Source organism: Barbus barbus, assembly GCF_936440315.1.
Source record: "Barbus barbus genome assembly, chromosome: 14".
In the NCBI taxonomy this organism is placed as follows: domain Eukaryota; kingdom Metazoa; phylum Chordata; class Actinopteri; order Cypriniformes; family Cyprinidae; genus Barbus; species Barbus barbus.
Window position 1 is genome coordinate 16,314,331 of NC_136742.1, and position 25,729 is coordinate 16,340,059.

The following is a 25,729-nucleotide window of genomic DNA, read 5'->3' on the forward strand; positions in this document are numbered from 1 at the left end:
CAGAAACGCAGCCCCCCCGTCCCCTCTCGCTTCGTCCCAAACCAAAACATCCTGAGGGCCAGGCCTGCTCAGGGCTCCACTGCAGGAAACAGGGATTGAGCCGAGGCCAGGCTCAGACCCAGACAATGTGTTATTAGCTATAAAAAAGGATGTTCTTCTGGAAACAATGACTCGGGGGCTTTGTGAACGATACAGTATTGAGGAATACAGCTTGCTAATTTAAAAAAAAGTAGGCCCACAAAGAATCTGTGCATATTTTGCATAATTTCTGCACTGATTGTGAAGGAAACATCTGTGGAATTCTGCTCAAATACGTCCATGAAAGCATAATCGAATATCAGCCAAAAAATGTGTAATAAAATTTTTTGTAAGCTGACATGCAGCAATTCTGCTGAAACACTAAATTATCTTGTCATTTCCAATAAAATGATCTAATTATGCTTAAAACAAAAATAAATGTAATTGAGAAGAGTATGTGTGTGATATTTAGACATCTTGTCTGAGAAAATATCTTAATTAGTTTATTTTCTTTCTTAATTAGCAAATCTGGGTTAAAATATATAGTATAAATACTATACATTAGAAGTAAAGACTTTTTGTATTTTTGCGATTTTGACTTTGTGAAGTCGGGACAGTTTAGATTTGACAGGAAGTGAAGTGGTAGAGAGAGAGGGGGGCAGGATCGGGAAAGGTCCTCAAGCCGGGATGCCCGTAGCACAACGACGCTGTAATTCAGCACGACTTCCCACAAGACTATCGGCGCCAACACACTTAAACACATTTATAATGTTACAAAATACTTCTATTTTACATAAATGCTGTTATTTTCTACTCATTAAATCATTCTGGGGGAAAAAACTGTTTCCATAAAAATATGATGCAGCACAACTGTTATCAACATTGATAATAATAAGAAACATTTCTTAAGCACCAAATCAGCATATTAGAATGATTTCTGAAAAATCATGTGACACTGAAGACTGGAGTAATGATGCTGAAAATTCAGCTTTGCCATCATAGGAATAAATTAATTTTTAAAATATATTCAGATATTCAACAGTCATTTTAAATTGCAATAATATTTCACATTATTACTGTTTTTACAGTATTTTTGATCTAATAAATACAGCCTTGGTGAGCATAATTCTGTAAAAAATATACATTTTCTGTATATCATCTTATACATTCCTGCTTCTAAAATATCGGTATATTGTTTAAAGGTTGTTTCCGCGATTTTAACCGGAATACAGGACAAATCTACAGAGCGTTGTGAAAACCTGTGAGTGCAGATTGAGTGGCGATGAGCTCTGCTAACAGAACACACTGATCCAACTGGCCTTGTAAGGAAGTATGTGTAGATTACCCCCAAAGCTATGAGGAACCTAGCCATGGCACCATCTGCCCAACTTCAGCTAATCACCTCTGCCAGATGGAAGAGAATATGGAGCTTTTTTTTGTTTTTGAGATCGTTTCTGCAACAATGCCCCTCTGGCTGTTGCAGTTATTGTCAAAAGTGCTGGGATAACTCATTCACCTCACTTAAACCTTATTAACGGTGCTTTGTATATTGTTAAACCACACTACTTAAATCAACAATCTCTAATTTTCCTGACACGTCTTGTCAGGATTTAATCTCAATACATTTTCAAGAGTCATTGATTAGAGCATATTTATCTTAGGTTAGGAGAGTCGGCCATCTTAGATAATTGATTATCATTCCTCAGACGGCTCTGTGAAGGGCAACCAGTCCTTGACTGAAAGCCTTAGTATTCAGTTCAGCTCTCAGTCAATACGTCTGACTTGAGTCATCGGCACTTTCGTTTAATGGGAATTTGATTGCAATGATGCACATTTCTCAGTGGGAGCTATAAAAAATGTGAATACTACTATCAACCTGTGAGGATTAATTGGCCTGATGCCTGATAAAAATGCACAATTAAGATCAATATCAAAAGCAACTGTGAATAACTCCATGTTAGTCATGTAGGAAGCTAAGCAAACCGCATATAGTGACAAAAGCCAGGCTTTGCAATCTGCCAAAAACGCTCAGCTTCCAGTTACCCATAATAGAGGTAACCATGGCAATCGTGACTTCAGAGCGTGAAAAGGAAGCCATTCAAACTTTTAACATTCATGACGACAAGCTGTATGCTTCATGACGGTGGAAAATATATTCTTAAATAATATAGAAAGAATTTAACATTTTCCCAGTCACATGAATAATGTTTTGTAGTCGTTCCTTCACATTACATGTGCTGTTGAGCTTTCTGTCCCTCACACATCGGTCAAACCCCAGAGGCGTTTATAGTTTCCCATGGGAATTCAGTCAACTTTCAGTTTCCAGCACATGGTGCGATTTAATATGCCTCAGGGGATCTTTAGCATGGTCACTTCAACGGACACTTTATGCAACAAGTGCATATTAAATGTCTTAAACTCCCAGTCATGAGTATATTGATGTAAAATGGCTGCCATCAAGCTGTAGAGAGGAATTACAATGTCTGGACCTGTTTGAAACCCACAGGGGTTTTCCCTTTGAAATATAGCGCAGGAGGTCATTTTAATGTGAATATTTGTCATTCGGCAACCCACATTTGAAAGTAGGTTAGAGCTGACTGATTTTTATTTTTATTTTTGACACATATATTTGAATGACAAATAAAGCAAGAGTGGGATAAATGAGTGGAGAACTGGCCGCTAACAACATGCTTCACAAGACCCACTCAATCAGACACTATCTAACTCAATCCCAATAACAGCAAGAGATCTGATCAATAGGTGTGAAATAGAGGCACAATGACAATGAGCTTGAAAAAATTATAAAATAAAATAAAATGAAGATGAGAATTAAGGTTAGAGGTACTGGATATTTGGTAATACTTTGGAAAAATAGCAGTTAATTAAAAAAATAATACACCACATTTTTCCCTAATTACATACATTATTACTACATAATGACACTGGCTATGGCTTAAAAAAAGATACAATAATAAAATAAAATGTACTTATTTGAAAACATTTGTTGGTTTGCGAGTCTTAAAAAAACAATTAAGAAAGAAAGAGAAAGAGAAAGAAAGATTGGATGTACAAAACTATATTTATGTATAAAATATAGATATTTTGAAAACCGGCTAGTCGTAGGTTCCCTGAACAACTTGTTGGCTAAATGGTCTAGTCCTGTGTAATTAGTCTGGTTTTGGGGTTTACATACACGTTCTTGAGTTTAAAAACAGACAGCGTGCAGAGCAATGGATAAGAACACTGGCGCCTCAAGACACATTTATATAAATTATATTTAAAAATTAACTTGACAATCTTAAAAATACACTGCTCATGGTCGGATGCTCAAAAAATGCAAAGATGCCTGTAAAAACAAAAAAGTGCGCTAGAATCAGACAGCATGTTCACACACATTCTGATGTGCGGTGATGTCACACGGGATGAGAGGATGTCGAAACAGACAGATAACTGACGGTAAAGCAGAGCCGTGTCAGCGCCTGCTGGAGCTTGTACTTAACCACGGTCTGAACCCTGCCCCGGGCTGATCCTGACACCGTAATAGTCAAATTAGATTTGAGAGGTGCTGTGAATGAGAATAGCACTGACAGCACTAGAGGGATGGAGCGGGGCATGGATGTGATACATGCACATGTCCCACATACTAGAGATATACTGTTCTGTGAAATACATGAGCTGAAAGACAATTCATACACATACTTTAATACAAATGCAAGTCGTGCAAACTAGTTCAGAGAACCAACATGTGTTTTTGGGGGTATTGTTTTTTTTGAAAATCTGTCTTCCACAAGCTTTTCAAGATTTTACTGCGTTGCAGACATTACATTGGTAGTTTTGCTGAATCATGCCAGCTCATCAGTAGTCAATTGTTCACTAACTCATCAATAGTTAATTAGCCAGAGACGCTGCATTTCTTCATCTAAAACTTGCTTTAGATAAAAGGTCCTGCTAAATTAATACTTGTAAAATGTACGTACTTACTTGGTTAAAAATATGTAAATGGAAATTGGAACTAATAAATAAATAAACTGAAATAAACAGAAGTATAAATAAACAGAACAAATTCAATAAACAAAAAAGTAATACATAAATAATCATGTAAATATGTGTTATAAATATGTGTTTCCATATATATATATATATATATATATATATATATATATATATATATATATATATATATATATATATATATATGGAAATTATGTTATATCATAATATATGTAAATAAATATTTAACCCTTAATGAAAAAGTATAAATTAACAGAAAATCCATTTAAAACAATAAATAAATAAACATAAAAAAATAAACAAACTAACTAAATAAACAAAATAGAAAATAATACTAATAAATAAACAGAAAATAAAGAGATAAACAAACAAATAACTAAACAGATCTTGTTTGGCGCGTGAATGCCCCCCCCCCCCCCCCCCCCCCCCCTTCCATCCTCTCCCCTCCTTGTTGAACATGATCGACTTCGAAAGCGAAAGTGAAACCAATTAAACAGTGTACATAAGAAAATGATTGCACGCTTTTAGCGAGTGTCAACAACTGCAAGCGATCACATTGCACCCCCCCCCCCCCAACAACGTGATTTGTGCCCCCTAGAAATTCAAATGCCCCCCCGAAGGAGGTAACCTGGCGTAGGCTTCATTTAAACCAATAAATAAATAAACAGAAAATAAACAAACAAATCAATAAGTAAACAGATAGTCTAACTAAATAATAGAGAATAGGTAAACTAAAAATAACTAAATGAAAAGAACTAACAAATATATATGTAAATAAATTGTTATATCATATGTAAATAATTATGTAAGCCTAAATAAAAAAGTATAAATAAATAGAAAATGCATGTAAAGCAATAAATAAATAAATAAGCAGGAAAATAAACAAACACACATAAACAAACAAACAAATAAACTAAACTAAATATAAAAATAATAAAAAGAAATTAAATAAAATAAAAAGAACAATAAACAAACAGAAAACATTAATAAACAAAGAACCAAACAGATAACTAAATAAATAGAAAAATAGGTAAATATAAAATTAATTAGGCTAAATAAAAAGAACAACAAACAAACAAGCAAACAAATAAATAAATAAACAACCCAGGTTTATCTGCCTCAACAGGACCAAACAAACAATAAACAAGAACATTTACATTTACATTTATTCATTTAGCTGACGCTTTTATCCAAAGCGACTTACAATTGCTATATATGTCAGAGGTCGCACGCCTCTGGAGCAACTAGGGGTTAAGTGTCTTGCTCAGGGACACATTGGTGTCTCACAGTGGATTCGAACCCGGGACTCTCACACCAAAGGTATGTGTCTTATCCACTGCGCCATCACCCCCCCCCGAAGAAAATGAATCTACACTAGACTTTTAAGCAGCGAATATCAATCCTTTCCGTTACAGTTTCTTTCTCTATCCTATCTGTTACTGTAAACGTTCCACATGCTCTAATTCCCATCAGTCTGCTTTCCAGTTCAAACAGGACTGAGCGGTGAAACCTGTCTCTCTCACACACACGCACGCGCACACACACTCACCTCCTTTCCACCATATATCTTAAGAGAAACATAATACAGCATGGCCCTTGCATAATACAAAACATATCTAAGTGTAGTGGGCACCAACTCAAAACATGCTGCTTTAGAGCAGAACTGGAGTCTCTGGATTGCACGCAAACACATCACAACCCGAGGAGAAATGGTCAGACATTAACATGCAGGTTAATAGGTCAAACTCAAGGCTGGCACTTGCCTTTTAGTGTGTGTGTGCTTTTCGGCTTGTTCTGGCCTTACTTTACTGCTATGTTCCTGTCTGCTGCAAATGCTGGACTGGGCAGGCAGGCGGGCAGGCAGGACAAGAGAAAGGGAGATGGGTAGAGAGGAAGCTGGCAGGCACCTCGACCCCCTCCCCTGCTCTCCATCTGCCTGCTGTGTGTTAAAATATATCCGTGCACATGTCTCCCCCTTCAGAGTCACTAGACATTACCTTATAAAAGAACCAGAGGAACTCTCTCTCTCAAACCTAATCATAGCCTACCCCTTGACTCCATCTGCACTGCAAAAAAAAATCTCTTTTTAAATCAGTTTCTTTGGTGTGTTTTCCCAGTTAAGATATTTAAAACAATCCTTAAAACAAACCATGCAATTTACTGAAATTTTACTTTAACTTATTTTAGTAATTTTTTGTTTTTATAAATATAGGGGTATTGTAGATTTAAGCTTTAAACCAATTTATTTTATTTTATATATTTTATTATTTATTTGTTAATAAATAATATTTATTTGTTCATTATTTAGGAACAATTGTTAGATTTATGCTTAAAACAATTTTATTTTATGCAATTGTTTATTGTTGTTTTTTTTCAGTTTAGGAACAATTTATGCTGAAAACTTTTTTTCTTTTTTCTTATATATATATATATATATATATATATATATATATATATATATATATATATATATATATATATATATATATATATATATATATATATATATATATATATATATATATATATATGCAAATAAATGCTCTCTAAAATAGGTTTTAATTTTTTATTTGATCAAATTCAGCGCAAATTAATGTATAATTTAAAACATTTTTTCATCAAAAAGACTGATTAGGAAAATGACATTTTGCAGTGCATCACTCTCTTCCTCCCTCTATCAGTAATAAAGTAGCGGCGTCTCTGTATACACTGATTCACATGACTCAACATCTTTGGCGGTCTGAATCCAGCCTCAACTCAGCTCTGTTTTCCCAGGGGGGAGAGGGAAAGTGAGTGTGGGGATGGAGAGGAAGGGAGCGGGAGAAGAATGACGGTGTGGAGTGGGGTGTTCTGGAGCATTGCCCCACGCTGGCTCAAATTTCCCGCTTGTCAAGCCTGATGGATTTGGCTAAAAATAAAAGAAAGTGGAGGCCCATGACGGGCGGATGAATGAATGAATGAACTTTGCTGCAGCTTTACCCCCTACCCCATCCAAAAAAAACACTCCCGATAACCCTCAAAGGCAACTCCAAGACCTTCCTCCCTTGCTTTCGAACAAAGATGTTCTGATGCCAAGCGTGGCTAAGAGAAGTGAATTCCAGAAACAAACGTCCCCTTTTTCCCAAAGTCCAGACAGTGAGAAAGCACCAGGAAGAGAGAGAGAGACAAAAGAGACACAAAACATCCTAGGAAGATTGGGGATTCCTCTGCTTTCATTAATGCAACCCCCTTTGGGCTACAAATACAAACATAAGGTTCATTCTGTTATCAGCATAATATACAGTTGGAGAGCGGGGCTAGTTGTCACGACTCACTAACTATACTTTTATCCAACAATGACACATTAAATTGATCAAAAGTGACAGTAAAGGAATTAATAATGTTACAAAAAGAATCTAGATAAAATAAAAATTGTATCATGGCTTCCAGAAAAACATTAAGCAGCATAATTATTTCAACATTTACTAATAAGAAATTAATTAAGCATCAAATCAGCATATTAGAATTATTTCTGAAGGATCATGTGTCACTGAAGACTGAGTAATGGCTACTGAAAATTCAGCTTTGACATCACAGGAATAAATTACATTTTAAAATACACTAGAATAGAAATTGTAATAATATTTCACAATATTACTGTATGGATCAAATAAATGCAGCTCTGCTAAGCATAACGGACTTTTTAAAAATATATTTTAAAAATCCTACCGTTATGAATTCAATTACAATGTTTGTTAGTCAAAATAAGTTGGACAGGACAAAATTATTTGAGATTTTAAATCCATTTTTGCTGTTTTAATAATGGTGCATTGCATAAGTGTGACAACTTGCCCCATCACGGTTACAAAAGGTAGGCTAAACATGTGTTTCCTCTTCAAGTGCAGTAACAATGTAAATATTTAATAACTTGGCACAAAAAATAGCTTCTACTGGTCACCTCTATTTGACACTCCACATGAACAGGGTGAGAATGCATCATGGGAAAAATGAAAATTAGGCCATTCCCAGAGACCAAAAGGAAAGAAAGAGACACCAGCAAAGGAAATCAAATAAAAGAGAGGAAGTGAGAAGGATTCAATGTCACCTTTGTCAGCTCAGAGATCTCTCTCTAGTGAAGTCTTGAGCGCATGTCCTCCAATGTCATCCCGAAATGCATTTTGCACATACCCTCGCAGGCATGAGCAAAGCATTCCTCAACTATTTCCCATGTGTTTCGCCAGCTTCAGATCACTGCAAAGCTACTGTACCGTACCATCGGTGTCTGCAGCTGTGATAAACACTCCATCCACTGCTACTCACAAAGTGCATGTGCGAAACATTGACTAGATAAGTGCCACTGTCCACCCTGTACTCTCTTGATGACCATTGATATAGATACTTCCTCTTCCTCTTCAATTAGACGAAAACAGCACCTGGTTTCACCTGGCCTAAATGGTTACCTAAGAGCTTCCTGAAATATCTTCCCTCACCTTACCTCATGGTAGGAGGTGATACATGATACAGCAGGGTTAAAAATAGTCTCTCTCTCTCTCTCACTCGTTCTCCGTGACCTTTCACTTCGTGCTCTCCTTACTGCTCGGAGCATCGGAGGAAGCCTCAACATGCAGCTCCTTGACACAGAGGAGACTCCTCGAACCCAAACACAGCCAGAACAGGAGATGGTGTCACAGCTCGAAGTTTCTCACGGGGCAGTAAAATGAACTCAGCGGCCAGTGTCACATTTGTGATTTATAAAAGAACCAAAGGGAATGGCTGAAAAGAAGCTACGCAAGCCAGCACAAAATGGTCATTTACAAACTGAATGCCATCAGTCATTTCCACAGGTTTACCTGTCAGATTAAAAAAGCACACGAAATATCAACTAACCCCTCAGGGTGTCGCTGAAGGGTGGGATTGTGATTCATTCATTAGGATATGACGAAATGTTCGCTCACGCTCCTTTTTTGAAATCAATAGGCAATTTTGTGTCATTTAATCTCTGGAAATTCTTACCGACTGATTTCCCACAAAACGTTTTCCTCGCTAAATGGACATAAACGTCACCAAATTCCATGACGTAAGTGCCAAAACTCACAGAGAGCGAATGCTCCTCTGAGACTCAACGAAAACAAACGAGAACATGTTTAGAGAAATCTCAAAATCTTTGTTTTCATATTTGCATCAAGCCACTCGTTCGCCAGACCCCAGAAACATTACATCACTGAGAGCCGGGAGCCCCCCGTGGCATCGGGACACTTCACTTGTGTGGTTTCATCAATCAATGCCCTTTGAGAGAAAAGAATGCATGAGAGGGAGGGAGAAACGTGAAAGCCATTTGTTTTCTTTGTTAGGCACAAGCGGAAGACTTGAATCAATAGCTGAAGCCTGTGAATCAAACTCTGGAGGTGGTCCGCTCACAAACAAGCTGTTCTGAGTCACACGTTTTAACGAGTCATTGCTCTCGGACACGGGAGAGAATGAGAAACACACCACTGTACAGTCCGGCCTTGAAGCAGCTGTGCCGGGCATCTTAATCCATGACATTACAACATACTCAAATCACTCTTTCCTTTATGTTCTTTTTCCTTGGTCCACTTTGTTGGCTGGCTTAATGCAAAACACAAAGTCGTAAAGTGAGTTATGTTCCCTGGTTCCATTACTTAAATGGATAGTTCACCCCAAAAATGAAACAGAAATTCTCTCAGCGTCTACTCACAATCAAACGTGTAATGAAACTCAATGCGGTCCAGTGTTGTTTTGGGCCCCACTGACTTTCATTATATGCACTTTATATCTTTTGTGTTCCACAGAAGAAAGGTTTGTAACGACATCAAGGTGAGTAAATGATGTGAATTTTCTTTTTTGTGTGAATGATTCCTTTTATAAGGCTAAGCAACAGTGTCGCTGAGTTTACGAAAGAGATGGGAGAGCGAAAAATCAAAACAAAAGCGTTGAAAGCCTGCTGCTTTTCCCTTCCACACAATCCAGTCATTCAAAGGCATTCTTGGTGCATGATGGGAGAAACTTCACCCACTCAGTTATAAGTGCATGCAACATGCCTCACTACGACACGAACAATGTCCTCTTTCACTGGCTTCACCCCATGCTGCACATGCAGAAAAGCACGCTGGGAAAGGGACAGATCGCTGCCTCACAGTATGCACACATTCTGAGGACAAACTGAGGAGAGATACAGACGATAGCCATATATGGAGGATATACGGTAAACTTGCCATGTCACTGAATACCGACTTTTTTATTAAGACATTGTAAATGATCAGTTTATGAATATGCTGAAAAAAGATTGCATGAGATAACTTTAAATGTACAAAATCAATCTATGTGCTTTAAAGCTAACATGCGTTTTACATGACATTGTAAAATCTGAGCTTGCATACTGAGACTGGATATCTAAAAAGTTTTAGTTTTTTTAAGGGGTCGTATGATATTGCTAAAAAATAACATTATTTTGTATTTGTTGTAATGCAATGCGTTTATGCAGTTTAAGAAAAAAAAAAAAAAAAAACACATTTTCCACATCCCGTTCATTACTGATGCTCCTCTCTGCCCCGTTTTTACAAAGCTCATCATTCTGAAAAGCGTGGTGTGGTCTGATTGGCCAGCTATTCAGTGCGTTGTGATTGGCCGAATACCTCAACCATATGACGCAAAAGTTTTATAAACTGAGATTATAGATCTTATTGTGAAAAATTCATTCATATATACGTTTCATATTTTTAAACTAACTTGCCCTTGTAATTTTTAAATCAAAATGTCATAGCTGGGTCTTCCTGTGAAAACGACAGACTTCTCTCTGGTGATGAATGCTAGACTCCTCCAATCATTTAGTCTGCTTAAACCCTGCCCCTGTAAGCTTGGAAGCAATGCCCACGTCTTATCCAATCAAGAACTGATGGGTAAAACCAAGTCCCCATCCTACAATGATTGTGTAGTATTACTAGGTCACTAATCAAAGACATGGATCATGTGACTCTTTGTACAGACGGTCAGATGTTCTTCCACTGCAGCACAAGATGTTCTTTGGATCATCACAAATCATGCTGAAGAACATGATCATCATTAGGATTGACAAACTTGTGTTCATGCAGCTCGAGTGGTGCTGTCATTAAAGCAAAAGAGGCTACATCTTTCGTCTTCATTTCTTAAATACAACTTTTCACTCAAATTGTTATACTGATAATATATGAATGAAACATTTTGTAATTAATTAGAAAAATACAAAACAGAAGCATTTTCACAAGCAGTCTCAGACATTTGGATTACACTTTTAGACATAACAGTAGTCAGGTGTAGCATGGCTGACATTGACAAGATCAGGAGATCTGCATAAATTCTTCTCCTCGAGCAAAAATCATGGGATTGTCCTTTCTGGCCTGTGTTATGCCCAAAAATCTGCTTTCCAACAGGTCATGCTTAAGAACTTTCTAGGCTGAACAACCAGCAGCTTTACCCATGTAAGCCTGTGAGTGAGTCTAATGACTGAGACAGAGCTTTCTTTTGTCCTTTTTAATAGTCCTCCAATGAAGATGGGATATGAGGCTTGACTTTACATACACATAAGATGCATGTGAGGCTGTTCACTCGAGGCTTTCCGAGTCACATTTCAGAATGATCAAATCTTTTCCTCTCACAGCAGCAAAAGCCGCTTCAACATATTAAAAGTTAAGCTGGAATGTATGACTGAACGTTCAGGGAAAGAAAAAGAAAATGGATCCGACAAGGTACTATGATGCTGTCATAATTAGATTGAACCTTCTGGCAGCAATTCAGCTACAATGAAAGGTGTTTTTCTATATGGAGCTAATATTGCAGTCACTTTGCGGCTCGATATTTATTTATACAGTTGATATTTGCAGCACCTGGAGAGGAAACTGTGAAAAGGAAGCTTTATTTCCTTTGCAAGACACTTCAGAAATGTAAGTATGTAAACTAGAGAAGAAAAACAAAACTTTTAAGAAATCTGTTTTTTTATTGGTGCGATTTTTGCACCCGTAGTGCCTTCTCTTCAAAATGGCAGACTTCCTAACTGAAACTAAACACTAGATATGCAATGTTTAATGGAGAACTTTTGCAAGATTGCAGGTGGTTTCATTCAAGTTCTCAAAGGGGACCACCAGACGTTTGCAGGGATGTTTGAGGACACCCGCCCCACAACTGACCTGATACCTGTGTGAATGTGGTCCACTTCTATGATCGTTTGGGTCTATAGAAAATCTGACAATGTCTTAAATCAAGCCTGATTTGCAAACACATCCAACAAAACAAGATAGCAATTCCCAAACCCGGTGTTACAGCCTGACAGAACGAGCCATCTTTTATGCATATGCATTCAGGTGTAAAATCAAAAGCCATGAAATTCAACTCAAATTTGATCACTCACAGTGGTTTGTTCCATTGTTTTTCTGCTCTGACAGGAGGTGGCAATGACAGCTCCGAGTGTTAGCATGCGCTGAGATGCTCCTGTGTGACTGTGGGATTGAGACGCATGTTGTGGTGCAGCGCCAGCAACAGTTTTCGGCTGGGTTTTCGGGGTCGACAGCACAGGCCGCCTAATAGAGGAACGTCTCTGTGTGGAGTAAGCTCCACCTCTGTCACGCTAACACACACCCCTCGGACTTCATTGACTGTAAACCTCAGCCATACTTCCTTTCCTGTAATGAACAGTGAATTTCTTATTACCATACATCACATCTTTCTCAGATAATCACAACAACAAATGTCGGTTTACATCTTTTGAGGCAAAACCGACAGGTTTAGGCACCGGTTTTAGATCGCGCTTATTCTAAATGATTGATGGAATGATCTTCTGCCAGAACGACAGCAGAATCACTTGTGAATTACAGTTTAAAAAGTGATGTCGTGTTTGTACAGTGAGCTACATCACTTGTAGTCTCAGAAACATTTGAAACCTAATTTGGCAGTCATTTGATCTGGTGTTGGAAACTTGTTAACTTTCAATGTATGTTAATGAATGTCAAGCATCTTTTTCATCTTTAATAAATATTACAAGTGGTTTATTTCGCCTGTGCATACATTCATCAAAAGGCATGACTTTTTGAACATAATTTTGAATAATTTTTGCACTAATTATTTTAGATAAAAAAGAAAGAAGAAAAAAGTATGTATATTTAACATTTTTTGGTCAGCTTTCAATAAAGGTTTTACTAAAGTCTAATACTATTTAGTTGTAAAACTAAAAAAAGTTTTTCTGTATATTCTATAGTTTCACAGTTTGTGATAAATGTATACACCAGTAAAATAAACTTGCATTGGTTGTATTGTAAAAAATTTAATGGTTAAAGATATAAGAACAATACATAAAAACAATAATCTAAACATAAAATAAGCATACAATAAAACCATGAAACGTTCCATTATTACATACATCTAAAATATTATATAAAATCAGTACATTTATTATAAAAACAGAAAATCACTAAAAAAACAAAGATTGTTAGGGTCATGTGATACAATGTTTCCATGAAGCATGTTCCAAGCAATAGAAACAAGCATGTATTTAAATGTTAAACACCACGTAGGTATGCGTCAGACAGTAGAAATGTTAAATCACCCCACATTTTTGGCTTCTTTTTCCATTTTTAATTTTTATTTAGTAATTGCTGTAAGCATTTGCCTATAGGCAAAGGTGGAGCCATGTTCTTCAAGACCTTCCCTGTCTATGTCTATTTGAAGAGACAAACAACCCTGACTAGTTATCTCAGGCTTCCGTGCATCTGCAAATAACTGTTCCACTGCCTGCATCAAACTGTACAAATATGTGTATTACAAATATTCCTTCAAACATATATAAAACACATATAGAAATATAATACAAACACCAACATTCCAAACAGAACAAGAACCACAAATTACAGAGAAAATTAAAAAAAGATTACAACAAAAATGCTATAACCTAAAATAAGATTAAAATTAAATGGTTTTAAAAGTTTTTAATATAAAATTAGATCCACATTCATAACAGAAACAATCCAGAATATCTATTTAAAATTTGCAACAGTTTCAGAATTTTTTTTAATTAATGTTGCTTCTTCCTTTGTTCTTAAAACAAATCGTCTAACTAACCAAAAACTATTTTCAACAATTTGAATAATTTGAATGATTTAGTATTTGGAAAAAAAATACATTGTTAATACCTAAGTTTTTTTTATTATTATTATTATTATAAATGATCACTTACTAGTTACCAATTAAAAAAAAAATCATATCATCATATCAATCATTTCACAGTACATCACACAGATCCAGACAATTTTTTAAATGTCCACAAACATTTTAGACACAAAGATAGCACATATAACACTTACAGCAATCTCTTTGTGGAGTCTTAGCTAGACAATTGAAGGCTGCAGCATGTTTCCTTTCAAGACACTCATCATTGGAATGACTGGGTCTTGGACACATTGACCCTTAGCACTTAAACCTGTTGACTGTAAGTTAAGGTCACAGCTTTTAACTGCAGGCCCATAAATCTTACGGCTTCTATCAGCTACCTGATAAATCGAGCTTGTCTCTGAGCGGCGTGCAGAGAGAGATCCATTTATGGATCAATGCATTCTTAGCAGCGGTATTATATGGTGTATAGAACATTCGAAGCTTTTGAGGTCTGTGGTCATGAACATTGCACTCTCAGGTTAAGAAACTGTGATTCTGTCCGCGCACACCCACGTCAAACATCCCTCCTCAGGCGAGTCAAAGCAGCATTCCATACGTCAAACTCCATGACATGACAGCGAACTCTCAAAAACCATGGTTAATCTTTTCCATTCTGCAGAAACATCATTTCCTTTGACCTTAGGCTTTTGTTTACCGCTGCAACATTCGGCAAAAAGATGTCAAATGTGTTCTTTGTGTGCTTGTGTAGGGTTTCTAACCTTCGCTGTAATATTTTTTCTGTCTTAAATTATACACTGTTATCATCGTTCTCCCTTAAGGCACTCCGAAAACATCTCTACCCAAGTAAAAGACAGAACAAAGCAAAACTGTCTCGTTCTGCAAGCCACACAGCAAGAGCTCAACCAATAAGAGGTTTCTGCCAAGCAGCGTAAAGGCATCACCGGTGCACGGTGTTGATTTGGTAAAGACACAACCGATTTACTGTACATTAGACAGGAAGTGGTCACACCACCCCTGCTGCTCCACGCCCACCTCTTACCCCTCCTCCTCACCACCTGTGCGAGTCTCACAGGATGCACACACACTTACACACCTCCAGCTGCACAAAGACTAAAACCACATATCATACTTGTTTTTATTCATTCACACCTCAGTGCCCCACAAATCATTAATTTACTCCAGAGATCGTAAAATGCCTCTCAGACAATAAACTCTTGTTTTGAAAGCTATTACTAAGTTAACAGTCGCTGATGCGTATTGAAATCATAATGTGACAAAAACAATGAAATTCTGAAACGAATGAAAGAAAGTGTTGTCTTCAAGATGTCTTACAAAGAAACAGACTTAAATAAACACTCGTCATTAAATATTAATACTTTATTACTTATTGTCTTTACTATTCATATAACCATACATATACCATCAACATATACATAAATCACATAACACAAACCCCTTAATATTATTTATTATTATTAAGAAAAGTAAAAAGTAAAAACAATTGTATGATGAATTTTTAAATCTATTTTATTATTGATTTATAAAAATTATGAGTAAAAGGACAGTTACTAATAACACTATACAAAATAATATAAATAATAATACATTTAATACATTTTAAAAATGTACTAAAATTAGTTATTTTTCTAATTATCTTAATTGGCAAAAAAAAAACACCATCAACCAACATTTTTAACCGAATAAACAAACAGATTAATAAATAAAAGACTGAACTAATTGTGTTAACTTACATTTTTGATTTTTTTAAATAAATACAAATACTATAAAAATAGCAATATGTTATACGTAAAACTGTGGTTCTCCCCCAGATCTGGTGTGCTAAACTGAAAACAGACTGGTGTAAAAACTATTTTCACTCAGAAATCACTAGTACATTTCACAAAAATTGCAAAGAAATAGCAAATAACACACTGCATTAAAATGTGAAATTTACAGCTTTAAACAAATCAGAGGTTATCCCTGTTTTTAAACGGTTGAAGCTGTTTGCCACTTCTAGTGTTAAGTAGTAAAACCAAGAAATGATATGTTGAATAGTTAACTGTTTTCAATTTCATACACACACAAAATATGAAATTAACATTGTATTAAAACCAAAAACAGTGATGAAAGCTGTTCAAGCAGAGGTTAATCTATGCATCACTCCTCTAGAGTGTTAAACACCGCTGACTTGTTTGCACTGACCTCTGCTGAAAGATTATTATTTATTCATGATTATTCATACAAGCGTTCATCATTCACAGATGTTTCCAATAGACTGCAGTGTAAAACAACCTCCACGGACACAATGGGAATGTTTTGTTCTTCGTTCTGAAGTGCAAAGCAATACAAATAAATCAGTCTGGGAGGAATTCTGACCTTTGCCAGAGCCAGCGTTCCCTCCGACTGCACTCTGCCTGCCGAGTCGCTCTGGCAAACGAAAAACAACTCACCGCACAGGGGTCACCCCCGCTGCCCTCCATTCCTCGCTCCCCATCTCTTTTTTTACTAGCTGTCTCTCTCTAAAACAATGATCTCATCCACTTACCAGGAATCCACTGATTGTTTTAAATACCTTCCACTCTTGTGGACTCAATTCACTTTTTCCCATCCAGAAAATAGGAAAAAATGCCAGAAGGGGAAGAAATTGACCTTGGCAAGAAGTTTAGTATCTAGCATGCCTGAGACAGTTCATTCAGGCTCTCAGCCGACATTGTTTTAAATTACCGCTGTCCCATGCAGCAATTCAATATGGAGTAATGGAGAAAAAGAAAGAGAGAGAGGTCAAAAACATCAATTTTTCAGCAAGTTATGGTTGGCTGCAAATCTAAGGAATCCGAAAATGAAGTTGCCAAGGTACAGGAACAGTCTTTTTTGTTTTTTTCAATCCAGCTCAAAACCGTTTCTCTGACGAAGAGAAGGTTTTGACAGCATAGCTGTGGTATGTTCACCTGGGATAAGCCTCAACAGAGCATCCAATGACGCACTTACGGAGCGGAGAAAAAACATTGACACTTGTATAAATCAGACTTCTGCTGGCACACATACCCAATTCTGAATCATTCACAGAAATGTTTAAGGGTAAATATGGCATGAAACATCCATAGCAACATCTTCCCTGGAAAGCTTGATTTTTCATATATGCTAAAATATGCAGGAAAGCATTCAACAGCGTCATCCTGACAGATAGGGAGAAAAAAAAAAAAAACCTTTTTCCAGGCTGGGTGGCACTAGTGTGTGTGTATGTGCTTTAGTAAGTTTTGCGGTATGGTGTGTAGGTTATATTTAGACTGAGCATCAATATTGACACAGCACACTGCATATGACTCATCTGTACCGACGCAGGCCAGTGACACCCCTGCCCTCCCGCGCTCGTTTCCTTAGTCCTTTTGTGGTGTGAAACCGTTTTCATTTGTGTGTGCCAGTGTGTCCATGTATATAATGTGTATATGAGTGTGTCTGTGTAATTGCCTGAGGCTGTGCCTGGCCCACATTCACTGCAGCACTTGGAGTGGCTGTTTTGCAGGCAGTAAAGACACTCCTGCCTGCTTCTCTCAGGTCACTGATTGCTTGTTTGTCGTGTCTGGAGAGAGTAGCACTCAAGTACTCTGAGCTTAAGGCTTTGGAGCTGCCAAGCATTGATAAGGTGGCCTGAAGATATCTGCAGACAGCAGCACATCAGTGCATAAATAATGCTGGAGCAGTTAAGAGTGTGAGAAAGAGAGGGAGAGTTGCAAACGAAGATCTAGTGACACTGCACAAGCTGTTTCCAATTCCCATGATGCCTGCTAGTTTACACTGCGCCCTGCATACTTTCCAGGGGATATCTGTAGAAGTTACCTTTCCTAGATAAAATGTGTTCATTTGGAATAGCCTGCAATGTTCAATATAATGTAAAAAAATATATACTTTTCAATATATAATATAAAAATACTTCTATTCAAAAGTTTGGGGGATTTTTTGAAAGAAATTAATACTTTAAATTACTTAAGACTATTAATCAGTAAGGATGTATTTAATTGATCAAAAGTAAAGTAAAACTCTTACACTGTTAAATTTTTCTTTTTTAACTTTTACAAAAAACTGAACATTTTATTCATCATATAAAAAAAAAACATTATTACAGTTTACAGTTTATAAAAAGATTTAGCAGCACAACTGTTTTAGCAAAAAATAATAAGAAATGTTTATTCAGCATCAAATCAATAATATAATATATAATAATGTTAATATTTTAATATAATTAAAAATAATATCATTTGTCATAGTCAAAATCCCTAAAATTACAAATGACGGTCATGTAAAACAATTTGTTTAATTTATAATATGTATGTGTATCATTGTAACAGTCGCATCTCTAGGGCTTCATATCCCCAAACAATGCATAGAGATAAAAAAATTAAATAAAAAAAACACTAGACTCTCAACTCCTTTTCACCAGATTTACTTCAGCCAAACATTGCATAGCACCTTGTGTAGGTTGTGTGCAAAGTTTAGTGGGTAAATGTCCCCCTTGCGATAGATGTAGACTTGTTTCCTGTGTCGGTTGCAGTGTCTTTCGGACTGAACATATACGCTTCCTATGATATGGAATCTTGAGGGCTACCAGTTGAACCTAACAGCTCTAATGGCAGTTAGCCACCTGTTGGACCTATTCTCTCTATCGCCGGTGAGTCAGCACAGTATGAGCTATGTTGCGCCGAACTGCTCTATCAAACAGGACATACTGAGTCAGCCTCACTTCGATCTAAACTTTCTATTGGTTTTAACTCCCACTCTAAGGGGAATGCAGAGGACATGAGGAGAGGAGAGAGATGTCTGGCACATGGAGAATGTCAGAATGAATGAGTTGCAGACTGCAGAGTAAAGCACAGATACATGAATGAGTGTGCACAGTGCAGTGAAAGTAACCAAATAAGAAAGATGGAAAAACAGCGTGATGATGGTGGTCTGCCGTTCTCCAGGGTTCTCCTGTTGCAGTGCACATGTGACTCAGCAGCTGCAGGCATGAATATTCTGACAGGGATGACAGATCCAAATTTAACCGCAGAACAAACACACAAACACACACACCCAACGCACACAGGACGAGTTATCCACAGAAATCTCCAAGAGGAGATGCATTTAGCCTTAGACTTATAGGGGCGGAAAGAAAGTAATACTTTTATTGAGCAAGGATGCATTAAATTGAGCAAAAGTGACAGCTGAGACATTTATAATGTTATAAAAGATTTCTATTTCAAATGAACGCTGTTCTTTTTAACTCTGTGTTCATCAAACAACCATAAGAAAATATATCACTGTTTCTTTAAAAATATTAAGCAGCAAAATTATAAGAAATATTTTCTGAGCACAAAACAGCATATTAGAATGATTTCTGAGAGATCATGTGACACTGGAGTAATGGCTGCTGAAAATTCAGCTTTGCAATCACAAGAATAAATTAAGTTTTATAATATATTAAAATAGAAAACAGTTGTTTTAAATTGTAATAATATATAGTGATCAGCATATGCACATTTGAATTTTTTTTCCACAGGACAAAGTCATACCGGTTTGGAGAGACATTAGGATGGGTAGATGATGACAGATATTCTTTTTAAAGCAAATAATCTGCCAAAGGTTCAAGACTCAATTGGACATGTGATTGCATGATTTCTGCCACAGCATTTTTAAACTTAGAACTTATTTTAGCTAAAATAATTGCTACTTAATTTTTATTTTTATATGGAAATTCTGGCAAATGGAAAACATTTCATTTGAAATAGTATCAAACATGTACATGTACTGTAAGTGTGTACACACACACACACACACAATCTACAACCTGCAGGGCAACACTCTCAAACGGTGAAACCAAACTTGCCGTAAACTGAAACAGCATAGTTTCACAATGGCAAACAACTTTGTGGTAAATACCTGCCACAGAAACAGGAAAAAAAATAACAAATGACTGAAGATGATGTGCTCTGTAAATACAAAGAGCGACAGCTGAGTAAACTACAACACTTATCAGCTTGATCTAAAAGAGAAAATACATGAAACTGTATTTCACCCCTCATTGTTATTTAAACAGGTACGGCTAGTTTCCATTTTTCTCTTGACATAGTTAGAATAACACTAAAACCACTTCTACACTCCTACATTGCCACAGTATTAAATTATGAAACAGTTCATCATGACTTAAATATAAAAAACACTGATTATGACAAATGTCACTAGTGGTCCTAAATGACCTTTATTTGAGTCTCAGAACTTATATACACCATTCATATGAGTTTTCATAAGTTCATATAAGCCTCACAAAAGCTGCATTTATTTGATACAAACTACAGAAAATAACCTATTAAGAAGTATTATTACAAATTATTACATGACAAAGCTGAATTTTCAGCAACCTTTACGCCAGCCTTCAGTTTCCCATGATCCTTCAGAAATCATTCTAATATGCTGATTTAGTGCTCAAGAAACATGTTATTGTTATCTAAAAACAGTTGAGCTGCTTATTATTTTTGCAGTGATACATTTTTCAGGATTCTTTGATGGATAAAAAGTTCAAAAGAACAGCATTTATTTGAATTTCTAAATGTCTGTCACTTTTGATCAATTTAATACAACCTTGCTAAGTTAAAGTATTAATTCATTTTAGAAAAAAATCTTACTAACCCTATACTTTCGAACTGTAGTGTACATTGAGAAAATGATCAATGAGAAAGAGAGCAGAATGTGAGAGGTTTACTATGTGCGAGAGAGACTGACAGTATCAATACAGCAGCTGTGCCGTGTGTTTACTGCTCGTTCAGAGCCGATGCCGCCAGGAGGAAGCACTGAAAATCCGACAGACACACGTTATCACATAAATCCCTCGATTCAGCTTAAAACAGAACTCCCATGAAGAAGGAGTTTAAAAAGCAATGATCTGAACGTAATTGCGTTAATTCAGCGCTCCGAGTGGAATTCTCTTTCCGCACGCTGCTGTGGGCCGGAGAGACTGTTGACTGTTACGGAATTCCTGGTGTGGTTTTTATGGGCTTCCATTGAGTCGAACGCTTCCACTATTCCACCCATAAACTTCCTGCTCGTTTGCGCTTGTTGTTTTTAACTGGAGCTCAATTCAGGCCAGATGTGAACCGGCCTGCCAGTCATTTTTATTTATTTGCTTATTTGCGTTTTAACACCGTTTAAGAGCACTGGATGACAGTGGCGAGTTAAAACTTTCAAATGAGACTATTTCACTGGGATGTAGTGATTTTTAGTAGTCTGACTAAGGCAATCCCAAAAATCCAAGAACATAACAGTCCAATCAGGATTTGGCCTGTGGCAACAGCCAATGAGATTTGCCTTGGCACAAACAGAGAGATTTCCTGTACTGTCTGCGGGTTTGTGTGCCATTACAGACACACTCACTGCTCAATGACTGATGATGCCAATCACTCACTGCCACCCAAATGCCATGTGAGAAGAGAAAAAAGCACCGTCTGAACTTAAATGGCGCAGCTTGCTCTCTCAATCTCTCGCGCTTTTCCTTTTTCCCCCTCTCAGAGGCTGGAACTCGGTCAAACATGCCTTAGTGCTGACGTGGGATGGCTATGGGAACATGTTTTCATACCCAAGGCTCTTATTCTGTGCAAAGAGCTTTACTGGTGGGCTTATTCAAACAGGCAGGAGAGAAGAAATGCGAAAACTTGTACAATTTTAAATGTACCAGAACATTGCTGTTCCAGTACTATGATGCATGAGAGTATGAAATCTACTTAATACAATATCAATCATTAGGTATTAATGAGGGTGATGTGAAATATCGGTATATTTTCCTACTCTAGTTACTCAATGCCATCCAAAACAATCAACGACTATGGGATTGGTTCTTTAGAAAAATTATTCTTTATACCTGTCAGTTTATGAATCACCAGCATGAGAACTCCTGGACAGAAAAAAAAACTGCTGTTAAACTGTTACGTGATTTTGAACAGAGAATATTCATTTTCTTAAAAGGTAATAAAAATAATAAAGAAAAAAAATAACGTAATTCATTAATTTACAGAATTTGCATGTGATGAATAATTAATTCTAATTCTGTAATAATTTTGACTGATAAGTTTGACTGAGCAAGAAAGCAAATCATGAGAGACTGACTTGCAGAGAGAACACGCTGACGGTGGAATATAAGTACTGGAGGGGGATCTTAATGAAGCTGTTAATTGCCCTGCAGACTCAGGTCATCCTCCATGAAATTATGATTTTATTATGAGTGCTGACAGGGGCTTTTTTGCACTCCTTTTCTTTCTATATAAGACAATGTACATCTGTTCAAATTCAACAAGACAGCTTACATTCCATGGGATAGAAGGAAATGTATGGCTGGCTGTATAGCGTTTGGGGGTCCATGAAAATGTTTAGAAAAAAATACTGTAAAAATGTTAAAATAAATAAATAATCAGTTTTAACTAACAATATAAAAAATAAACTTAATTTGAATAATACATCTAATAGTACAGTATTACAACGTGCAGAAAAAAAACATAATAATGCAATGTAATAATGTACTTTATGTAATAATGTAATTTTTCCACATATTTATAATATTGATTTTTCACAGTATAAATTGGGGCTTTATTCGTCAAAATATATTCAGTAGCTAATTACATTTTTCAAAAGGATGCAAAAAGGATAATCATATTTGGAGGTCTGTGACATCTAAAAGATTGAAAACCCCTGCTTTAAAAGAGACAATAAAAATCACACCTATTTCTATTCATGCAAATAGTCTAATAGGCTGATTAGCATATACACTTTAGGGAAATTACCTTAAACCACTGACCTAAATAGAGCAACACAAATATTTATTACATTAAAGTTAGGTTTGTTAAGGTTCAGATTGCATCATTTACATGCAATCAAAACACATAGGACTTCTTTGAGACACAAAAGAAGATGTTAGGCACACTGACAGCCTCGGCCACCATGCACTTTTATTGTATGATGCAAAAAGATGCAACGATAGTGAATGGTGACTGCGGCTGTCATTCTCCCAAACACCTCCTATTGAGTTCCACGAAAGAAAGAAAGTGAATAACATGAGTAAATGATGACAGAATGTTCATTAATTTAAAGAACTGTCACTTTAAGGCATCTGCTGATGCAAAATGTATATCTGTGATCTCCATCAGGGGATAGACAGTGTTGAGCTTGAACGCATGAGACTGTAAAAAACAAAACAAAAAAAAAACTTTGGCGTCATATCTGCAACACGAGATCATGCACGTGTTCAGACATTCAAATCGATTTACAAACCTAAAATCACAATCTTTTCAAATAAGACAATAACGAGGGTTTTGTTAGCTATGGTGCGCTACAGTCTACCTTAAACGCGTAGAAGGGGGAGGGGGCAAGTGTAAACAGTTTCATAAGCGATCATATGAATAGGCAATTAGGGCAACAGGAAATTCATTTCTAATTCGAAATGAACGCAAAAATACGCAGCACCGATATGGTGATGGTTGAACATTTCAGTCTGTCATGTATTTGGGGCAAAGGAAAAATATCCTGGATGGTTGTGCAGCGCCGCAGACAAAGGAATGCAAGCGCAGCTCAAACTGCTGCATCACCTCATTTCAAATGCCCTCATAACATTGATTCATTCAGAAGCCTGTCAGCTCACTCTCTGAATTACCGGAATTCATTAATTATTACATTCATTAAATTAACTGACTTTTGGGAATCCAGTCCGAAAGGAAGAATATATCTATATGCACATATATTTAGTATTGTCTGGTATTCCAAGCACAAAATCACCCAAAAAATAAAAATAAAAATTATATATGATACATATAATTATATATCATCATGGTGGTTTTTTGTATCAATGTGAAAGGGAGAAAAAAAGTGAAACATCTTCTAACCTATCCACATAAACTTCTATAGCTACCAAAAATATGCTATAGTAAATTACGTTTACAAATCTCCAACAATTTATGAACAGATGTCTCTCTAAAATACGGTAACATCACATCACATTCCCGAACGCTCGCGCTTATACATCCATAACTACTGGTTCCGTTAAATTAGTCATATTATTCAATGCGGAACTTAATGCGAAACACCTGCATCACTGAGGGAAGTTCATCGGTGTTATATGAAGATCTAGCATTCCAGAGCGCGCGCGGAAGACGGTCCCTCAGTCGAGACGTTTGCATTGGCCGCTGAACCAAATAAGGCTCGCCGTCCCTTACACAGCAAATATTCTGCTGATTTTATGGGGATAATCAGAGTGTGTAATGCAATGGCTTTGGTTTACATCAGAGATGTGCTGCGCAGAACAAAGACCGCTTGCTTCCCATTTTAACAACCCACTGCAGTAAGCACATTTTCCGACCAGCTGTGTATTTTTATCCGATTGCTCTTTGAAACAGCGATGAGCTGATATGCAGCCCCTGATCTCTAGATGCTTATTTATATAAAGCATATTAATTGTGAGTATTCGTTACGGCAAAAAATCATATGATGTTAATATTAACCGCTGCGATAATTATTAAACTATTGCAACCCGCTCTCTTTCTCAACTTGTCCATTCAATAGGAAGAAAAGGAGGCGGGAATCTACACCGGGGGTCTCCGTCGTTGTTATGATCGGTCAAGGCCGAGTGACAACTTCTTTTCTTTAAGCGAAAACAAGCCATGCCTGACCCCTCCTCTCCCCGGGATAGCAGTGCATCCCACTTCTAGCAAACACTCAAACTATTGACACATGCAGCAGGATGTGGTAACCGTGCGTTTAAAAGCAAGTGTGTTTTCAGCTGAAGTAAACCCAAGCAGGCATGCGGTCGAGTTTTTTTCCCTTTCGGTGGTATTTGCCAATATTTTATGACACAAAGCCTCCAGTACCTGATAGCTGTGAAACAGCCCACTCAAAAACACAAGTTTGCCGCTCCGTTTCCATTTACGACAGACGAATCACATGTAAGGCACAGGACGCATCGGGCAAAAATAATCATGCAACTCACCTTCAGCCTAGTTTTTCTTCTTCCTTGTGATCCAGCCCTTTTGTCCGTTTACCAAATATTTTTTTTCACATGATGACTTCCTTGCAGACTCCTAAAGCCCAAGGGCTGCAGGGAGATCACGTTTTGCGGTGCACTCTTTCAATAATTATTTTTCTTTAGGGAAAAAAAGCACGTTTATGGTTGTAAATGCGTGTGTGGGGATCTCTGCAGCGTGCGGCTCGGTCTCCTCTGTTTGTTACACTCGAATGAAACGCCTACTCTCAATCGCTACATTGTTGACATTCGCGCGCTGACGTCATCCCATCTCTCATTCACAACATAGCGCGAGCTGCGCATTGCGTTACTGCCTCCAGTGGCAAGGCACCTTACTCCAAATATGTGCGCAGCCGCTGTTTGCGAATTAGAGTAGCGGGGACAGCCGATGTGTGTTCCGAAGCCAGGTTCACGAGCACAGACTAGGATAGACGATTCGGACCCAAGTCTTGACAAAACTTTTAAGGACAATAGGTTATATACAAAGTGAAATTGAATGGCCGTTTGAAATGTATGGAACCGAACAGGCTACCT

At 37.0% G+C, this 25,729-nt stretch overlaps 1 protein-coding gene across 2 annotated transcripts in view; it reads right to left on the reverse strand.

Moving 5' to 3' along the window:
• The window catches only part of LOC306880190 (transcription regulator protein BACH2-like), a 96,339-nt gene extending 70,868 nt beyond the window's left edge, over nt 1-25,471 (reverse strand). The window contains exons 1-2 of one of the 2 annotated variants that reach the window (XM_079433539.1): nt 25,163-25,471; nt 12,410-12,680 (exon numbers count right to left, since the gene is read on the reverse strand). In XM_079433539.1, coding sequence (XP_079289665.1) covers nt 12,410-12,475 — 66 coding nt within the window. In that variant the 5' untranslated portion in view covers nt 12,476-12,680; nt 25,163-25,471. The remainder of the gene's footprint in view (nt 1-12,409; nt 12,681-25,162) is intronic. The other variant, XM_079433540.1, reaches the window with a different exon arrangement.
• Between the last annotated feature and the right edge of the window lie 258 nt (nt 25,472-25,729).